Source organism: Microcaecilia unicolor, chromosome 12 (assembly GCF_901765095.1).
Source record: "Microcaecilia unicolor chromosome 12, aMicUni1.1, whole genome shotgun sequence".
NCBI classification, from domain to species: Eukaryota; Metazoa; Chordata; class Amphibia; order Gymnophiona; family Siphonopidae; genus Microcaecilia; species Microcaecilia unicolor.
Window position 1 is genome coordinate 16,247,495 of NC_044042.1, and position 19,511 is coordinate 16,267,005.

Sequence of the window (19,511 nt, forward strand, 5' to 3'; positions counted from 1 at the left end):
CGAGTGGGTCTCCACCCGTCTCGAGGCCTACTGCTATGCGGGCCCCCCAGGACCGACCGTTGTTGGACCCGGACCCGAGGAGGCATGAGGATTCCACGTCCTCCTCATCGGTACCGAGGAGTGTCGATGACGGGCGTCGAGCGAAGGCTAAGAAGCATCGTCATCGATCTCCTTCCAGACACGGTACCGAGAGCTCCGGGGAGCCGAGGGAGTCGGCACCCGAGAAGTGTCGGCGCCGGGTGGACCGCTCACCCTCCATTCAGGAGGTACTGATGCGTCGGTCGTTCGGCAGCCTGGTACCGGCTCTCGACCCCCCTCAGGTTCTGGCACCGACTCCTGCACCGGCCCCATAGCCTTTTTCGATGGCAGGTCTCGATGAGTGTCTCCGGGCCATTCTTCCAGAAATTCTGGAAGGATTGCTCCGTCCATCTGCTTCGGTACCGGGGGTGCTTGCGCCTCCTGTACCTCCTGCTGAGACGGCGTCTGGCCCATCTCCTGTGAGAAGGTCCCCGCCCTCGGTACCGCTTGTGGTATCGGAGCCGGTTGCCACCCGGGTTGACTCTCCTTTCGACGTCGGTGGAGGAAGCTTCGCAGCAGTCCAGGCAGGGGTCGACTTCTCGACATCCCCCACGAGGACGTTGATCCTCGACGTCGAGACTGGCTCGGGTTCGGTCTGCTCTTCGAGAGCTTCTGTCCAATACCGAAGAGGAGCACTTATGGGGAGAGGAGGAAGACCCCAGGTATTTTTCTGAAGAAGACTCCCAGGGGCTTCCTTCTGATCCTACTCCGCCTATTGAAGTTAGACAATCTCCACCTGAGAGTCTTACTTTTTCATCTTTTGTGCAGGAAATGTCTAAGGACTTTCCATTTCCCATGGAGGCTGTGGATGAGGCCAGGGCTGAGATGTTCGAGGTCCTGGATTATCCTTCTCCGCCAGCCTCAGATGTCATACTCAGGTCCATGACAGCGCATGCAGGTCCCTGGAGCAGTTTTAGTGGGTACTGCAGTGCACTTGAGACAGGCGGACCCAGGCCCATACCCCCCCCCCCCCCACCTGTTACATTTGTGGAGGAAACAGCGAGCCCTCCAAAACCCACCACAAACCCACTGTACTCACATCTAGGTGCCCCCCCTTCACCCATAAGGGCTATGGTAGTGGTGTACAGTTGGGGGCAGTGGGTTTTTTTTGTTGGGGGGGGGGGGTTGGGTGCTCAGCACACAAGGTAAGGGAGCTATGTACCTGGGAGCAATTTATGAAGTACACTGCAGTGCCCCCTAGGGTGCCCGGTTGGTGTCCTGGCATGTCAGGGGGACCAGTGCACTACAAATGCTGGCTCCTCCCACGACCAAATGGCTTGAATTTGGCTGTGTTTGACATGGACGTCTTTGGTTTCGAAAATCGCCGAAAATCAGAAATGTCCATGTCTAGGGACGTCCAAACCTAGGGACGGCGAAATTTAAGGATTTGGACGATCCTGATGGTATTTTCGAAAAGAAAGATGGACGCCCATCTTGTTTCGAAAATATGGGTTTCCCCGCCCCTAGATTTCGCCATTTTGCAAGAACGTCCAAATCGCAACTTAGACGTCCCTTTCGAAAATGCCCCTCTTTGTGTTGTCAGCAAATTTAATTACCTCACTAGTTACTCCCATCTCTAGGTCATTTATAAATATGGTAAAAAAACAGTGGTCCCATCACAGACCCCTGGGGAACCCCACTATCTACCCTTCTCCATTAAGAATACTGACCATTTAACCCTACTCTCTGCTTTCTATCTTTTAACCAGTTTTTAATCCACAATAGAACACTACCTCCTATCCCATGTCTCTTCAATTTCCTCTGGAGTCTTTCATGAGGTACTTTGTCAAACACCTTCTGATAGTGTGGAAATTTTGTAAAGGGGTTTGAAGCAAGATCTGACTCTTAGCTCCTTGAAGATGCAGATAGCAGTTTGTTCATGTTTAGGAGGTAAGTTCTTGGTGGTTCCCTTGTGGCACAGGCCAATTTTGTATGTTACTTTGGGTCGGGGGGATCAAACTGATCAATCCTTCCCTAAGGCCGGTTCTGCTGCAGTAAGACCTTAACCTGAAGAATCTCACTTTAAAAACAATCTTTGTGGCGGCCGTTGTATCAGCCAGGTGGGTTTCTGAGCTGCAAACATTATCTTGTAGAGACCCATATTTTTCCTTTTCCAGGATGTAGTTTTCATTTGGCCAGTACCTTTTTTTCTGTCAAAGGTGATTTCTCTTTTTCATCTGAATCAGGTGGTGGTTCTGCTTGCATTCCAAGATCAGAGCCTGGCCCACTAAGCTAGGATGCTTCTTCATAAACTGGGTGTCTTGTTCCAGTATTTGGAAGTGACAAACTCCTTCCGGTAATTGGACAGGCTGTTTTTCTTTTTTATGGACCACATTAAGGACACATGGCCTCCGAATCATTTATAGTGTATTGAATTAAGAGGCCATTGAAACGATGCAGATACTGCAGGGAAAAGTAGTCCCAGGAGAGTCTAAGGGCCCATTCTACCTGGGCGCAGATGGTGTCTGGGCAGAGGCATAGACAGTCAACCCTGTAGTTACCTGCAAGGCATAAATTTGATTGTTGCTGCATTCCTTTGTGAAACACTACATGATTGATGTGCTAGCCAGAGATGACAGCTGCCTTTGGCAAAGCTTTGATTCAGATGGCCTTGTCTTTCGCCACCCTGTAGCATATGGTTTTTGTACATCCTGTTTGCCTGGACTGATGTAGCTGGATGAAAAGGAAGGTAAAATTTATTCATACCTGTTAATTTTCTTTTCTTGAGTCTTGCAGGGGTCTGTGCTGGCTGGGACTGCTGCTTTTTAATATATTTATATATTATCTAGAGAAAGGAATAATTAGTGAGGTAATTACATTTGCTGATGACACAAAGTTATTCAAAGTTGTTAAATTGCAAGAGGATTGTGAACATTGCAAGAGGACAAGACTGAGAGACTGGGCATCCAAATGGCAGATGATATTTATTGTGAGCAAGTGCAAAGTGATGCATGTGGGAAAGAGGAACCCAAACCCCTGAAATCTGCACCTGGAAACTCAAGCTAAGTTAAGACTTTATATTGAATATGAGTACAGCAGCCTAGTCCCATTGTTCAACACATGAGTTCATAGTATGTACGCAGAGATCTTGAAGAGATAAAGCTTATACCTCTTTTGAAGTGACAAAGTTCACACCTTTATTAGTATATAGTTCACCGAAAGTCAAAAAAAGGTAAAAAAGAAAATTTACAAAAAATAGAGGTTGGAGGAAGGGACTGTCGATGATTATAATTGTCGCAAAATAGGGGCATGCCAAGATTGGTGATAAAAAAAACCCCGGTGACTGTATGAGACTTCCCTTTAGAACATGATAGAGTCATATACACAGTAACAAGACGCATGATATACATACTTGGTTTTCTACTAGTTTATGTATTGCATATTTCTAGGATAAGCAGCATAAAAATTCTTTTACTGTTCTGGGATCTTGCTATGTACTTGTGACCTGGATTGGCCACGGATACTGGCCTTGATGGACCTTTGAGTTGTCCCAGTATGGCAACACTTATGTTCTTAATGTTGCTACACCAGTTCAGATCCCACCATGGAAGATTTCAGTGTGAGGCTTTACTTGCGCACTCCCGCTATCTGTCTGTGGTTCATCAAAAGCTGGTTTCTACATTATAAGCTGCACTGATTTTTGATGGAGGTTAAAAGGTTTGTGGCAATATGGACCTATTCTGTTTTGGCAACGTCATGCTGAAGAATTCCAGGCTACATCAGTCCTTATACCGGTGATATCACTGGAATAGTTCAGTATCTCTACCTCCACGTGTTGATAGGAGGTCTCAATCCATTTTTCTGGACTGGTTTAGCAGGATTGAAAGAAAGAAAATTAACAGGTATGAATAAAGTTCACTGTCTGCATTGCTTTAAATTGCCAACTATGGCAGTTAAAGTTTTGCTGTGATATTCAGCTCTGATATTCAGCTCCAGTCCATACATGGATTCTGGATCTGAATATCCATATATAAGGCAGCCAGCAGAAGTTGGCCAGGTACAGTTGTTTTGCTGTTCTGACTTGTCTGGATAGCTATCTGGGTACTGGTGCTAAATATTGGGTATTTTGGATAACTTCTGGTTCCACCGTAGCTCCATTCTCTGATCGCCTCAGCACTATCCAGATAGTGTTGGGTTGGTCCCTGAAAATTTTCAGTGGCATTATTCCAGAAAATGCCACTGAAAATCTGGTTGTGGCTTCAGTGAACACTGCTTATCCAGGTTAGAGTCACTCCTTCCCGGATAAGTGCTGCAAAATTTTCAAGCCTATATTTTTGTTTTATTTTTATTTATTCTCTTGAGTACAAGCAGGTTGAATAATCCACACTGATTGGGTGACATCACCGATGGAGCCTTGATGCGATGACCCACCTCAGCATTCTAATTCTAGAAGCTTTAGAAGCAACTGACTGTGCATGTGTTTCCCACTTGTCACCATGTGAGACTTGTCAGTCAGTCTTTTGTCTTCTGCGGAGCTGAGAGGTCACTGCTCATTGATCTCTCTCTGTGCATCTCTTTGCAAATTTTTCTTGTTACTTTTGTGACTCTGCAGTCTCTTTTCCATTGTGTAAGTCATGGGGCCAGAGTTAATATCGGCTTTGGAGTAAGTACACACAGGAAATCCAATACGTTAGCATTTAACTTTCAAAAAGGAGATTACGATAAAATGAGAAGAACAGTGAAAAAGAACTTAGAAGAGCAGCTGTGAAAGTCAAAAATTTATATCAGGCGTGGATGCTGTTCAAAAATGCCATCCTGGAAGCCCAGGCCAGATATATTCCATCTGTTAAAAAAGGAGGAAGGAGGACCAAATGACAGCTGGCATGGTTAAAAAGTGAGGTGAAAGAAGCTATTAGAGCTAAAAGAAAATTCTTCAGAAAATGGAAGAAGAAACTGACTTAAAATACAAATGGATGAAAAGTGAAAGTGCCTTGGTGCTTTGTAGCTTTTACTATATGAGACGTGGGGTAAGGAATAATATATTGTAGAGGAATATATTCGAGTTATTCCCCAAGTTTTCCACGTCATCACTGTGACCCCTGACGCAGGTGCTAGTCACCGAAACACGGCCCGTGTCGGGTCTTTTTGTCAAGGCTCATTCATTAAAGAACTGTGTTCCATTTTTAAAGGCCCGTGGTGCTGTTTTTTTTGTTTGGACTTTAGTTTGTACTTCGTTCCCTCTCTTTTGTTATATCCAATTAATTAGGTCTGCCATCCCTATCTGGGCAGCGGAAGCCATGGCCCTTCTACTAGCCTGGAAGGAACTGCAAATCCCCTCTGGATACTTAATTACCCCAACCTTGAATCTGCTCATGACAGGCTTACACCGTCAGGCAGTAGCAACCTCCCCAATTAGAAAGGAACCCAGTATTCAATAGATAGAGTAATATAGTTTATTTGCATTGTCATCTAACCCAAAGATGGTACAGGCAAGCAGGTATTCATACGATGGTACAGCAGTACACGGCACGTCTCTCTCTCTAGCCTTCTGAAGACTTCTCTTGTAGCCTTCCCTCTCCCTTCTGATTTAATACCCCTCAAACTGCTCCTTATATACCATTTTGGCCCTATTCATTTCAATGGTCCCCAGCTTTGTCACCAGAGCTCTTTTTGGCCCTTATCAATTGATCAGAATGACTTCACATGTTATCAAGCTCTGAGTATAAACAAGACATGCTCAGAGCACATCTTGTGAGATGACTTTACATGTTCTCAAACCTTCCTCTAGCCCTCTCCTTTAGATTTTCTCACCCGGGGTGCAGCTGACCCTGTACTATCTCTAGTACATAGCAACCATAGCAACTGTTGCTCATGATGTCTGGCAGGTGCCAGTCTCAGGATTGTGGACAAGAGCAAATGCCCCTCCCTTGCCAGTTCAGCACTTGCTACAGTGAAATATAACTGTGTCAAAGGTGATCTCTGATTTTTACAAGCCTAGTTCTCTTTTGTATCAGAGATGATTTTGATTTTAAGAAGCCTAGCTCTTATTATGAGCCATTGGCTTGTATTTTACTGAGAGCAAGGGCTAGCAAGGCTAACATATTTCTTCAGGAGGCAAAAACGTATAGTAAATTTTTTTTAGGTATATTAAAAGCAAGAAGTCAGCAAAAGAATCAGTTGGACCGCTAGATGAGTGCAGGGGTAAAAGGGGCAATCAGGGAAGACAAAGCCATAGTGGAGAGATTAAATGAGTTATTTGCTTTGGTCTTCACTGAGGAAGATTTTGGAGAGATACCGGTGCCAGAAATGGTATTCAAAGCTGACGAATCAGAGAAACTGAATGAAATCTCTATAAACCTAGAGGAAGTAATGGCACAATTTGATAAATTGAAGAGTAGAAAGTCTCCTGGACCGGAGGTTATTTAACCCCGAGTACTGATAGAATTGAAAAATGAACGTGCAGAAATATTGTTTGTAATATGTAATTTATCTTTAAAATCAAGCATGGTTCCAGAAGATTGGAGGGTGGCCAATGTAACGCCGATTTTTAAAAAGGTTCCAGAGGAGATCCGGGAAATTATAGACCAGTGAGCCTGATATTGGTGCCGGGCAAAATGGTAGAGACTATTATAAAGAGCAAAATTACAGAGCATATTCAAAAGCATGGATTAATGAGACAAAGAGGGGCATAATCAAACGGGGGCACCCATCTATAAGGGCGCCCATCTCAGGGGACGGGGCGGAACCAACTGTATTATCGAAAAAGATGGGCGACCATCTTTTGGTTTGATAATTCGGTCGGGGCCGGCCAAATCTCAACATTTAGGTCAACCTTAGAGATGGTCGACCTAAATGTTGAGATCCCCGGACTTAGAGATGGCCGACCTCGTTTTTCGCCGATAATGGAAACCAAGGCCAGCCATCTCAAAACCGGCCAAATCCAAGCCATTTGGTCATGGGAGGAGCCAGCATTCCTAGTGCACTGATCCCCCCTCACATGCCAGGACACCAACCGAAAATAAGCTGGAAAGCCAACATGGATTTAGTGAAGGGAAATCTTGTCTCACCAATCTATAAAAAGTTTTTGAAGGGGTGAACAAACGTGGATAAAGGTGAGCTGTTCAAAATTGTGTGCCTGGATTTTCAAAAGGCATTTGACAAAGTACCTCATGAAAGACTCCTGAGGAAATTGGAAAGTCATGGGATAGGAGGTAGTGTCCTATTATGGATTAAAAACTGGTTAAATTATAGAAATCAGAGAGTAGGGTTAAATGGTCAGTATTCTTAATGGAGAAGAGTAAATAGTGGGGATCCCCAGGGGTCAGTGATGTGACTGCTGCTTTTTAACATATTTATAAATGATCTAGAGATGGGAGTAACTAGTGAGGTAATTAAATTTGCTGATGACACAAAGTTATTCAAAGTCGTTAAATCGCGGGAGGATTGTGAAAAATTACAAGAGGACCTTACAAGACTGGGCGTCTAAATTTATTTATTTATTTATTTGTTGCATTTGTATCCCACATTTTCCCACCTATTTGCAGACTCAATTTGGCTTACATCAATACATCCTGACAATCGAACGTGGTGACATTGGACACGCTATGGGATGCGATTCAAGAGCTGACCGGCTCTCTCCTCCAGGTAACTCAAACTTTTACAAAAGAAATGAGTGGTTTGAAAAAGACCTATATATCTTTGTCTGAGACTGTTCAAAAACAGGAGGAAAAAATTCTAAAGCTAGAAGGCGAAATAAAATCCTTACAAACTTTTGCAGGGGCAGCCACGAAAGAAAGGGAGATTGTTAACAGGAAATTAAAGTACCTGGATAATAATGCCAGAAAATTAAACCTAAGACTGCTTAATTTCCCGAAATCTCCGATTATATCGGCTCTCGATATGTTAAAGAAATACTTCAATGAAATTCTGGCTATTCCGAAAGAAGCATATCCTCCAATTACCCGGGCTCAATATATTACAGGAAAAGGAACTTCAACACAACAGCAACAGGGATTGAATCTAACTGAATTTCTTGAAAGTTCCCTTGAAGTAATTACTGAGCGCACCACTCTTTTGGTATCATTTGTGTTTGAATCTGATAGATATAATATCTTCCGTTTATACTTTAAACATATGAAGGCATTGTTCCTTGGTTCCAGAATACAAATGTTTCTAGACTTAAGCAGAGAGACTTTGAAACGAAGGCGTGAGTTTTTGGGTTTAAAGCAGAGGACTCTTACTTTGAAAGGAATATTCCTATTGAAATTTCTCTGCAGATGCTTTCTTTCTCTTAACTCTGTTAACTATGTGTTTACAGATCCAAAGAAAATGCAAAGTTTTATTGCCTTTAAGGAGGAAGAGAATTGTTCTAATCAGAACAATCCTGTAGGCTAATGCTGTTAAATTCAATTGTGGGCTTAATAGTTCTCCTGCTCGTATGTTTATAGTATTTCTTATTTTGAATTTTTGCATTGTGTTTTGCCTCACTTAAATAGTGGACAAAATAAATGAAAGTATTTACCTAGAGGAGGTTACACCTCCTAGATTTATATCTCTTTTTCAGTTTTTTGTAAAATTCAGTTACTGCTTTTGCAGTTATGTTATGTGATTGTAAAATTAGAAAATTATAAATAAAGAATTAAAAAAAAAAGAACTGCTGAATCTGGCGAGTGAGGTAACCCTGAGCTACCCTAGGTTACTGATCATGGGAGATTTTAACCTACACATCAAAACTCCAGACACAGCTACTACTGCTTTACTCGATATGATGGGAACTCTAGGATTCATTCAGGTGATCAAATCTCCAACCCATGAAAAGGGCCATATTCTAGACGTGGTGTTCTGCAAAGGGGTCGACATCTTGGAACAAAAGGCCAGAGACATATAGATAACACTCCTATCATGGATTGATCATTTCCTAATCAAATTTTCTATTAAGGACTACATAAATCAATGCTTGGAAGAAAATCTGAGACATGAGAAATCTGACTGCTGAAAACTTCGTAGAAGCCTTATCCTACCCCTATGTGGATGAAAAGATGATGAAATGAAAAAAGTGGGAGGATGACCAAGGATTCCAAAGACTGAAAGGATGTATAATAATAAGATGTTTATTGAGGTATAAAGACTCGACACAATGTTGTGTTTTGGCCGTTAGGCATGCATCAGGAGTCTTAATGCCAAATGCCTTTGAGAACTATTTGAAGAAGGCAAATCCTCAGCAAAAGGAGGCCTTTAGAAAGACCGTTATGAAGGTGAGCGTGCTTCATTGTCTCCTCGGACACAGCTTTAGAATCCTTGGTCGTCCTCCCACTTTTTTCATTTCTTGTTGCTGTCCATGGGGTGTCTAGAGTTCTCCGCCCTCTGGCGGATTTCTTCCCGATGAAAAGATGATGGCCATGTCAGAACAGGGTGATATCTGGAATGCATGCTTAGTAATGGCTTTAGAAGAAACGACCCCTTTAAAGAAGGTCCTGTGCTCCACAAACATTCCATGTGGTTCTCCCCAGAACTACGGGTTCTTAAGCATCAAGGACATCAACTTGAAAGAAAATGGAGAAAATCTCAACTAGATGCTCAACTGTAAGAAGCACATGACAACAACGGCCAAAAAACCCAATATTTTTTTCAACACATTGAACAAGCTGCAAATTCAACCAATTAGCTATTTAAAATAGTAAACAGCCTACTGCAAACCCAACAACAGAACCAGCCTTACCAGTTACAACTGACCAGCAATGATTTTGCCACTTACTTTGCCAACAAAATGAAAGGTCTCCATCAGGACCTACAGACAGTCCCATCAAAGCTCCTACCAGCTAATGAAGAGAACATTCCTCTTCTCCACTATGCATAGCCATCTGGGACTCATTCAAGCAGGTCACAGAGGAAGCTCTTGAAAATATACTGAAAGGTCTATGGCTTACAGCCTGCCCTCTTGATCCTTGCCTAGCAAAGATTGTACAATGAGCAAGCACAGGCCTCCTTGAAGGGACCACTAAAATTGTTAACTCCTCTCTTATTGAAGGGCAGCTGCCAACAACAGTAAAAAGAGCTGTGGTGCGCTCCCTACTGAAAAAGAGCTCACTGAACCAGGACAAGCTTGAAAACTACCGATCAGTCTCTAATATTCCTTTCCTGGCAAAACTTACAGAAAGGACAGTCTGTAGTCAACTCAGCAGTGGCTAATTGAAAGTAATTGACTAGACTCATGTTAATCTGGCTTTAGACCTGGGTACAGAAGACAGTTTTTGCGTCCCTTCTTGATGATCTGCACAGAAACCGTGATAGGGGATCTGCCTCAATACAAATGTTTCTCGATTTCTTGGCAGCCTTCTAATTTGTGAATGATAATATCATGCTTACAAGACTGGCAAAAATAGGTATCAGTTGCACACTATTTACTTGGTTCAAATCCTACCTGTTAGATAGACAACAATCAGTTCTGTTCAGCAACAACACATCATTACCTTGGGCACTGGACTGTGGGGTGCCCCAGGGATCCATACTGTCTCCCATTTTATTTAATATCTACCTCAAGCCTCTGGCTGAGCTGCTTCACTCAATGGACACAAAATTCTACATCTATGCTGATGATGTGCAACTACTCATATCCATTGAACCAGCTCCAAGTAAACTGACTGCCTGCCTAACCGGAACTCAGAAATGGGCAAACAACAACAAACTTTGCCTGAACTCAAATAAAACAGAGATTCTTTGGGTACCAAACACAAATGAACAAATACTCGACTCAAAATACCTTTTGGGAAGTATGAACTCCCCCCAAAATCATAGGTCAGGAATCTTGGGATACTGCTAGACTCATCACTCACTCTAATCCCACAAATTCAAACAACCCTCAAAAATTGTCTGTATCACCTACGGCAGCTACGAAATCTCTCTCCATATATTGAAAAGACGAGTCTGACCACAGGGTTCTATGCCATGATAACATCACGACTAGACTACTGTAATGCCTCTCTGTACATTGGCCAAACCAAAAGGAGTTTGTATCAGCTCCAACTAATTCAGAATGCTGCAGCTCGACTGATAGAAGGTTGAAAGTGGCGTGACCACATCACACCCTTCCTGCAAAAGCTACACTGGCTACCAGTACACAGGGCTAAATTTAAAACTCTATGTTTGATTTTGAAGGCCCTCAGACAAAATGGGCTAGAGTACTTAAAGAATACGTTACCGTTTACACACCTTTAAGACCTCTAAGGTTCTTTCAAGGATCATCACTATCTGTATCCTCATAAAAAAAAATTGTAGGATGGTGATTCCCGCCAGTGAGCCTTCTCAGGAGTAGCCCCCACGCTCTGAAATTTACTCCCAGAAGGCTACATATAACTCAAGACTATCTCTACCTCAGGAAGCAGGTGAAAGCCTGGCTTTTCTCTCAAGCCTTTAAAACATAGGGTGACTGACAATACACCCATTCTTCACCTGGACTAGCATGCTAGACAGTAACTTAGATCAGTTTCTTATCTCTTGCTTAACTATAGAAAGAACTTGCCTTGATTTTAGCTAACCATCAAATTATTCCAACTGTACTATGCATCTTGTTCCTATCATATATCTGCTCTTGGTCCCTCAGCTATATGTTAAGCTGTATTGTACATAAGTACATAAGTAATGCCACACTGGGAAAAGACCAAGGGTCCACCGAGCCCAGCATCCTGTCCACGACAGCGGCCAATCCAGGCCAAGGGCACCTGGCAAGCTTCCCAAACGTACAAACATTCTATACATGTTATTCCCGTAATTGTGGATTTTTCCAAAGTCCATTTAGTAGCGGTTTATGGACTTGTCCTTTAGGAAACCGTCTAACCCCCTTTTAAACTCTGCCAAGCTAACCGCCTTCACCACATTCTCCGGCAACGAATTCCAGAGTTTACCGTATTTTTCGGACTATAAGACGCACCTAGGTTTTAGAGGAGGTCTTGTCCGAATCCCTCCCTCCGAGTTCGGGATCGCCCTCCCCCCGGCCCTGTCACCACTTCTCTCTACTCACGTCACGCCTGACGGTCTCGGCGAGATTCAAAATGGCCGCCGAGACTTCAATTCTTGGCGGCCATTTTGAATCTCGCCGAGACCGTCAGGCTGCATACAGGAGGATGGAGAGCAGCGCGCTGGGCAGGAAAGAGGGGGCTCTTTCCTGCCCCGACGTCACTAGACCACCAGGGAAGATCGTGTGACGTGAGTAGGGAGAAGTGGTGACAGGGCTGGGGGAGGGCGATCACGAACTCGGAGGGCGGGCGGCCAGCCAGCCAGCCAGCCAAATCTACCTTCGGACTATAAGATGCACCCCCCCATTTTCCTCCCAAATTTTGGGGGAAAAAAGTGCATCTTATAGTCCGAAAAATACGGTAATTATGCGTTGGGTGAAGAAACATTTTCTCCGATTTGTTTTAAATTTACTACACTGTAGTTTCATCGCATGCCCCCTAGTCCTAGTATTTTTGGAAAGCGTGAACAGATGCTTCACATCCACCTGTTCTACTCCACTCATTATTTTATATACCTCTATCATGTCTCCCCTCAGCCGTCTCTTCTCCAAGCTGAATAGCCCTAGCCTCCTTAATCTTTCTTCATAGGGAAGTCGTCCCATCCCCGCTATCATTTTAGTCGCCCTTCTCTGCACCTTTTCCAATTCTACTTTATCTTTCTTGAGATGCGGCGACCAGAATTGAACACAATACTCAAGGTGCGGTCGCACCATGGAGCGATACAACGGCATTATAACATCCTCACACCTGTTTTCCATACCTTTCCTGATAATACCCAACATTCTATTCGCTTTCCTAGCCGCAGCAGCACACTGAGCAGAAGGTTTCAGTGTATTATCGACGTCGACACCCAGATCTCTTTCTTGGTCCGTAACTCCTAACGTGGAACCTTGCATGACGTAGCTGTAATTCGGGTTCTTTTTTCCCATATGCATCACCTTGCACTTGCTCACATTAAACGACATCTGCCATTTAGCCGCCCAGTTTCCCAGTCTCGTAAGGTCCTCTTGTAATTTTTCACAATCCTGTCGCGATTTAACAACTTTGAATAACTTTGTGTCATCAGCAAATTTAATTACCTCGCTAGTTACTCCCATCTCTAAATCATTTATAAATATGATTTAGCACAGACCCCTGAGGAACCCCACTAACTACCCTTCTCCAATGTGAATACTGCCCATTTAACCCCACTCTCTGTTTCCTATCCTTCAACCAGTTTTTAATCCACAATAGGACATTTCCTCCTATCCCATGACCCTCCAATTTCCTCTGTAGCTTTTCATGAGGTACCTTGTCAAACGCCTTTTGGAAATTCAGATACACAATATCAACCGGTTCTCCTTTGTCCACATGTTTGTAAATACTCGGTCTCAGTAATCCATGTCCTCGGATGTGCTCTGTAATTTTGTTTTTAATAATAGCCTCTACCATTTTCCCTGGCACTGACGTCAGACTCACCGGTCTATAATTTCCTGGATCTCCCCTGGAGCCTTTTAAAAAAATCGGTGTTACATTGGCCACCCTCCAATCTTCCGGTACCACGCTCGATTTTAAGGATAAGTTGCATATCACTAGCAGTAGCTCCGCAAGCTCATTTTTCAGTTCTATCAGTACTCTAGGATGAATACCATCCGGTCCAGGAGATTTGCTACTCTTCAGTTTGCTGAACTGCCCCATTACGTCCTCCAGGTTTACCGTGAAGTCAGTAAGTTTCTCCGACTCGTCCGCTTGAAATACCATTTCCGACACCGGTATCCCACCCAAATCTTCCTCGGTGAAGACCGAAGCAAATACTACTACTACTACTACTACTATTTTGCATTTCTATAGCGCTATAAGGCGTACGCAGCGCTGCACAAACATAGAAGAAAGACAGTCCCTGCTCAAAGAGCTTACAATCTAATAGACAAAAAATAAATAAAGTAAGCAAATCAAATCAATTAATGTGAACGGGAAGGAAGAGAGGAGGGTAGGTGGAGGCGAGTGGTTACGAGTCAAAAGCAGTGTTAAAGAGAACAAGTGTGACACGTGCAAAGACTCACTGTATTGTATCAGGACATTAACGCACACATACACCTCCTGAAAACTAGATTCACCTGCACAAGATCACTGCAGTTTATTATAATTAATATACAGAAACGCACTCCCCTTCCCAAGCCAGCAATCTACTTACACCCGACTTCGCAGGCCTACAACAGGAGCAGGATTTCCGAAGACAGTGTAGACGTTTACAGGGCTGCGATCTAACCATCCCTCCCAAGCTGCCTCTACGGTCTACGCAGAGAGCCGAGCCGAGCCCTCTTGGATCTGCTTCCGGGAGCCGCAGTGTACTGCTGGGAATAGTAGTTGTGCTGCTGTCCTCGGAAGGGATGTGTTGTTCCTCTGCGACTGATTCTCTTTTTTATTTGATCTGGCTCTGGGATGTTTTTAAAAGGGTTAAAATGCACAAGACATAAACAATTTTCTTACTTTACAGCACTAGGCTTACAACAAAACAAAGATAAGATGGGATAGTGGAGAGAGGCTCTTTTGCTTTCAATCATATTCATATGAACCAAATGCAGTGCATTTTTTCTAGCAATTCATTCAGTCTCTCCGCTACGTCCGCTACAGCTGCTACTCCAAGTTTTTTTTATCACCCTTCTTGGGAGGCGGGGCTGGTGGTTGGGAGGCGGGGATAGTGCTGGGCAGACTTATACGGTCTGTGCCCTGAAGAGCATAGGTACAAATCAAAGTAGGGTATACACAAAAAGTAGCACGTATGAGTTATCTTGTTGGGCAGACTGGATGGACCGTGCAGGTCTTTTTCTGCCGTCATCTACTATGTTACTATGTATTATAGTCTCCTTTTTGAAAGTTAAATGCTAACATATTGGATTTCCTGTGTACTTATCCAGAGCCGATATCAAATCTGATCATATTATGATCACTGTTGTCATCGGCCTTCTCGTTTATATTGGAAGTTGAGGATGAACCTAGGGCAGAAATGTTGGACATCCTTGACTTTGGTTCACTGGTGGAGAGGAAAACGGTAACGGAATTCAAACATGCGTGGGATAAACATAAAGGAATCCTGTTCAGAAGGTAAGGATCCTCAGGAGCTTAACCGAGATTGGATAGCAGAGCCGATAGTGGGAGGCGGGGCTGGAGGTTGGGAGGCGGGGATAGTGCGGGGCAGACTTATACGGTCTGTGCCAGAGCCAGTGGTGGGAGGCGGGGCTAGTGCTGGGCAGACTTATACGGTCTGTGCCCTGAAGAACACAGATACAAATCAAAGTAGGGTATACACAAAAGTAGCACACATGAGTTGTCTTGTTGGGCAGACTGGATGGACCGTGCAGGTCTTTTTCTGCCGTCATCTACTATGTTACTTCCTAAGGAAACTGTGACAGTGCCCATGGCTCATCTCCATTTGAGAACAGCTCAGCAGACACTAGCTTCCCAGTGATTACAGGCCATGGGGAATCTGGCATACGTTGTCAATGTCACCCTTCCTTCCAGGAGTCTCTCTTGTGGTTGAGAATTTGGTCTAATTTGACCCAGGGACATCCATTACAGATTGCCTTTCCACATATGGCGATGACAATGGATGCATGCAACCTGGGTTGGGGAGCTCATGTAGATGGGCTTCACATTCAAGGTCAGTGATTCTCCCAGTTGCACATAAATCTTCTGGAACTCCAAGCTCTGAGAAGTCTGTGACGCTCTAAAGACTTTCAGAGATTGGCTGATGTACAAAATTGTTCTCATCCAGATGGACAACCAGGTTGTAATGTATTACATCAACAAGCAGGAAGACATGGGATTGTACCTCCTGTGTCAGGAAGCGCTCAGTTTGTGGACCTCGACCTTCTGTCACAGGATACTCCTTAGGGTTACGTACTTAGCTTGGAAATGCAACAGTTTGGCAGACAAACTGAGCAGATGACAGCCTCACAAGTGTTCACTCAGTATGGAGGTGTCTTTGGAGATCGTCTGAGAGGGGGGCACCCCTTCACTGGTTCTGTTTGTCTTTCAGTACTGCTCCAAACTGAGATCACATGGCAGACTGGCCTTGGCTCTCTCTTCCTTCTTCATTGGGGACAGGTCTTGTCTACACGTATCCTCCCATACCATTCATAACAAAAGCTTTGCTGAAAGTGAAGCAGGACAATTGGATCATAATTCTCATTGTCCCTTACTGGCCGATTCTCATTATCACTTTCTGGTTTCCTTTAGTTCTGGAGTTTGCCTCTGAAGATCTGTGGAGACTGGATTGCTTTCTGACCCTCATGACCCAGAAAGAGAGATCTCTTCTCCATCCCTACCTCTAATCCCTGACTTTTACAGCTTGGATGTTGAGGGGATAGTCGTCGATTTGCTCCTCCTGCACAAGGGTGTATCCAGGGGTGTGCTGGTAAATTTTTAACAACAGGCTCTTTCTCCGGACGTAGCCAGCTCTGCAGTTGGAAGGGCCAGGGAGAGGGGGGGAGCAACACTTGCCTCTCTCTCCTCCCTCCCTTTGTGCGGGCACTCTAGGCATACCTTTGCTGGCAGCCAATAAATGGACTGCCACCACTCCCAACGTCTTGCTCTGAGCAGCATGCTGGAACTTCTCTCATATGCTCGAGAAGTCCCAGCCTGCTGCCCAGAGCTGGAAACAAGGAGTTGGGAGCAGCAGTAGTCTATTTACTTAGCTGGCAGGGCTCAGCATCCCCACCAGCAAAGTAAAAGAGAATTCAGCAGGGGGCCCAAGCCCACAGTTTGGGAGCCAGTTGTTAAAGTAGCCATGGAGGGCCCTACTTTAACAACCGGCTCCCAAAATTCTTAAAAACTTAACAACCGGCTCTTGCGAGCCTGTGAGAGCCTGCTCCAGCACACCACTGGGTGTATCTCAACTTCTGCTTGCTTTCAGGAAAGATTCCACTAAGAGGTCTACAACTTCAAGTGGAGGAGGTTTGCCATCTGTTGTGAAGCCAAGGCCTTAGACCCTTTCTCCTGTCCTATACTATAACTGCTTGAGTACCTTCTACACTTTTCAGAGTCTGGTCTCGACCAACTCTGTTAGGATTTCCCTCAGTGCAGTTGAGCCTTAATCGCTATGAAGAGGACAAGCTCATCTTTGTACAACCTCTAGTTGTTCGAATCATGAGAGGTTTTTTTTTTGTTACATTTGTACCCCGCGCTTTCCCACTCATGGCAGGCTCAATGCGGCTTACATATACTGGTACTTATTTGTACCTGGGGCAATGGAGGGTTAAGGGACTTGCCCAGAGTCACAAGAAGCTGCCTGTGCCTGAAGTGGGAATCAAACTCAGTTCCCCAGTTCCCCAGGACCAGAGTCCACCACCCTAACCACTAGGCCCCCTGTCAAATCTCCCACTGTGTCATGGGATCTCAGTGCCGTTCTCACTCAGCTGATGAAAGCTCTATTTGATCCACTTGATATCTGCCACCTGAAGTTTTTGACCTGGAGGGTTTTATTCTTGGTGGCAGTCACTGCAGCTCACAGGATCAGTGAGATTCAGGCCCTATAGCTGATCCACCTTACACAAGATTTCATCATAACAGAGTAGTTCTGCACATGCTTCCTAAGTTTCTTCCTAAGGTTGTGTCGGAATTCCATTTGAATCAATCAATTATCCTGCCTACATTCTTTCCCAGGCCCCATGCCCATCCAGCGAAAGCGCACTATACATCTTGGATTACAAGAGATCCTTGGCCTTCTATCTGGAATGGACTAAAGCCCATAGACAGCCACCCAGCTTTTTGTTTCCTTTGACCCTAACAGGATGGAGACAGCCATTGACAAATGCACTCTGTCCAGTTGGCTAGCAGACTGCATTTCCTTTACTTACGCCCAAGCTGGGCTGACTCTAGAGATCATATCTCTGCTCATAATATCTGAGCCATGGCTGTGTTGGTAGCCCACTTGAGTTCAGCCTCCATTTAGAGTTTCAGATTTGCAATGTGGTGTTCAGTCCATACATTCAAATCTCACTACTGTGAGATTAGTCAATTTGCTCATTCAGTCCTATAGAATCCAACTTCACCTCCCCCCACCCCAAAGTCGATTTTGTTTCTGTTCCAGGCTGTTAAAAAATAGTAAAGGAAAAAAAGTTAAATACAATATAAAATTTAAAAAAAAGATGTGTTCTTGACCTTAGCCTGTTACTGGCCTTTCATTATCCCTTTTTTATTTGGAAAAATATATCCTGCTTGTCTTCAGGGAAAGTTATTCAACTGTAGCAGGTGTTCTCTGAGGATGGCACCACATATTCAAACATTCCGCCCACCTTCCCTAGGGGTTGTATTTCACTAGCTTTCTAATAGACTGGCTGGTCCCGCGTTGTTTTGGCATCAGCGGTGGGACTCATAAATTCTTCTAGAAAAGAATGGGATTTTCCCACTCCAGGCTCCACAGGATGATATCATCAAAATATGTGAATATGTTTCTTGCTTTCCTCAGAGAACATCTGATACAACTTCACTTTCTCTGAGAACAGCAGGATGAATATCCACACTGCCTCTCCTATCTCACTGTGGATTTGAATTCTATCAGCTTTTATGTTAGACTGACTGGTCCCGTGTGGCACTGGCCAGCACGAAGATGCACACATATGCACAATAGCTCACTTCTAAAAGCTTCTGGAATGAGAATGCTGAGGAACTTCTCTGTCTTAGGACTTCGTTGGTGATGTAATTCCATTAGTATGGATATTCATCTTGCTGTCCTCAGATAACGTCTGCTATAGGTGAGTAACCTCGCTTTGACCTTTATTCCTATGGAATTAAAAAAAACTTTAACTGGTTGATTCATCAGTTATTTTAAGCTAAAATGAAAGATCATGGATTTCTGTGTTACATAACTGATACAGCTGTGACATGATCCATGATCATGATCACATGATCCAATCCATGATCTCACAGAATATAATATGTGACCATCTCTGGGAAAAAGTGACTAAAGTCACCAGAAACAAATACATTTTGGATCTGCTACTTAATTCACCTTTTTCCAGAGACAGTCACGTATAGTACATCTGGTTTTTGACTGGAAATAAGACCACAGCTTTATTGATTGCCCTGATAAGGAAATCTAACGTGTGCACCCAATCTTTTGTATCTAACCATGATATTCAACTAACATACAGCAAAGAAGGATTGTATGTTGAAGGTATCTTTTTATGTACCAGCCTGCCCCCAAACAAGCAAGGCCATGACTTATCTGAAATGCCATAGCCTGGGCTTTTCTGGGTGGCCCATTCTGTTCAGATGGAGCCATCATCTAGCCCTGTAGGTCCCCCTGCCTATCCAGGCATCAGACAGCCTCTGCCTTGAATCATCCAGTTGTAAACTCCACCTCTGTTCCCTCTCCCTGGACTCAGGTATTACATCAGGGTACAAATTAACAGTTGGGTACAAAATATCAAACCTATAAATGGCAAGTGACCGACTCACCTGCAAATGCGCAGTAGAGACTTCCCTCTCTGTCCCGCCCCC

General features: G+C 44.1%; 2 protein-coding genes across 2 annotated transcripts in view; both read left to right on the plus strand.

The window, feature by feature from the left end:
- Positions 1–8,412, plus strand: part of LOC115482080 (synaptonemal complex protein 1-like) — a 71,624-nt gene extending 63,212 nt beyond the window's left edge. The window contains exon 5 of the mRNA XM_030221643.1: positions 8,336–8,412. Coding sequence (XP_030077503.1) covers positions 8,336–8,412 — 77 coding nt within the window. The remainder of the gene's footprint in view (positions 1–8,335) is intronic.
- A 782-nt stretch (positions 8,413–9,194) lies between these two features.
- The window catches only part of LOC115482081 (synaptonemal complex protein 1-like), a 265,107-nt gene continuing 254,790 nt past the window's right edge, over positions 9,195–19,511 (plus strand). The window contains exon 1 of the mRNA XM_030221644.1: positions 9,195–9,272. Within this exon, the coding sequence (XP_030077504.1) occupies positions 9,195–9,272 (78 nt within the window). The remainder of the gene's footprint in view (positions 9,273–19,511) is intronic.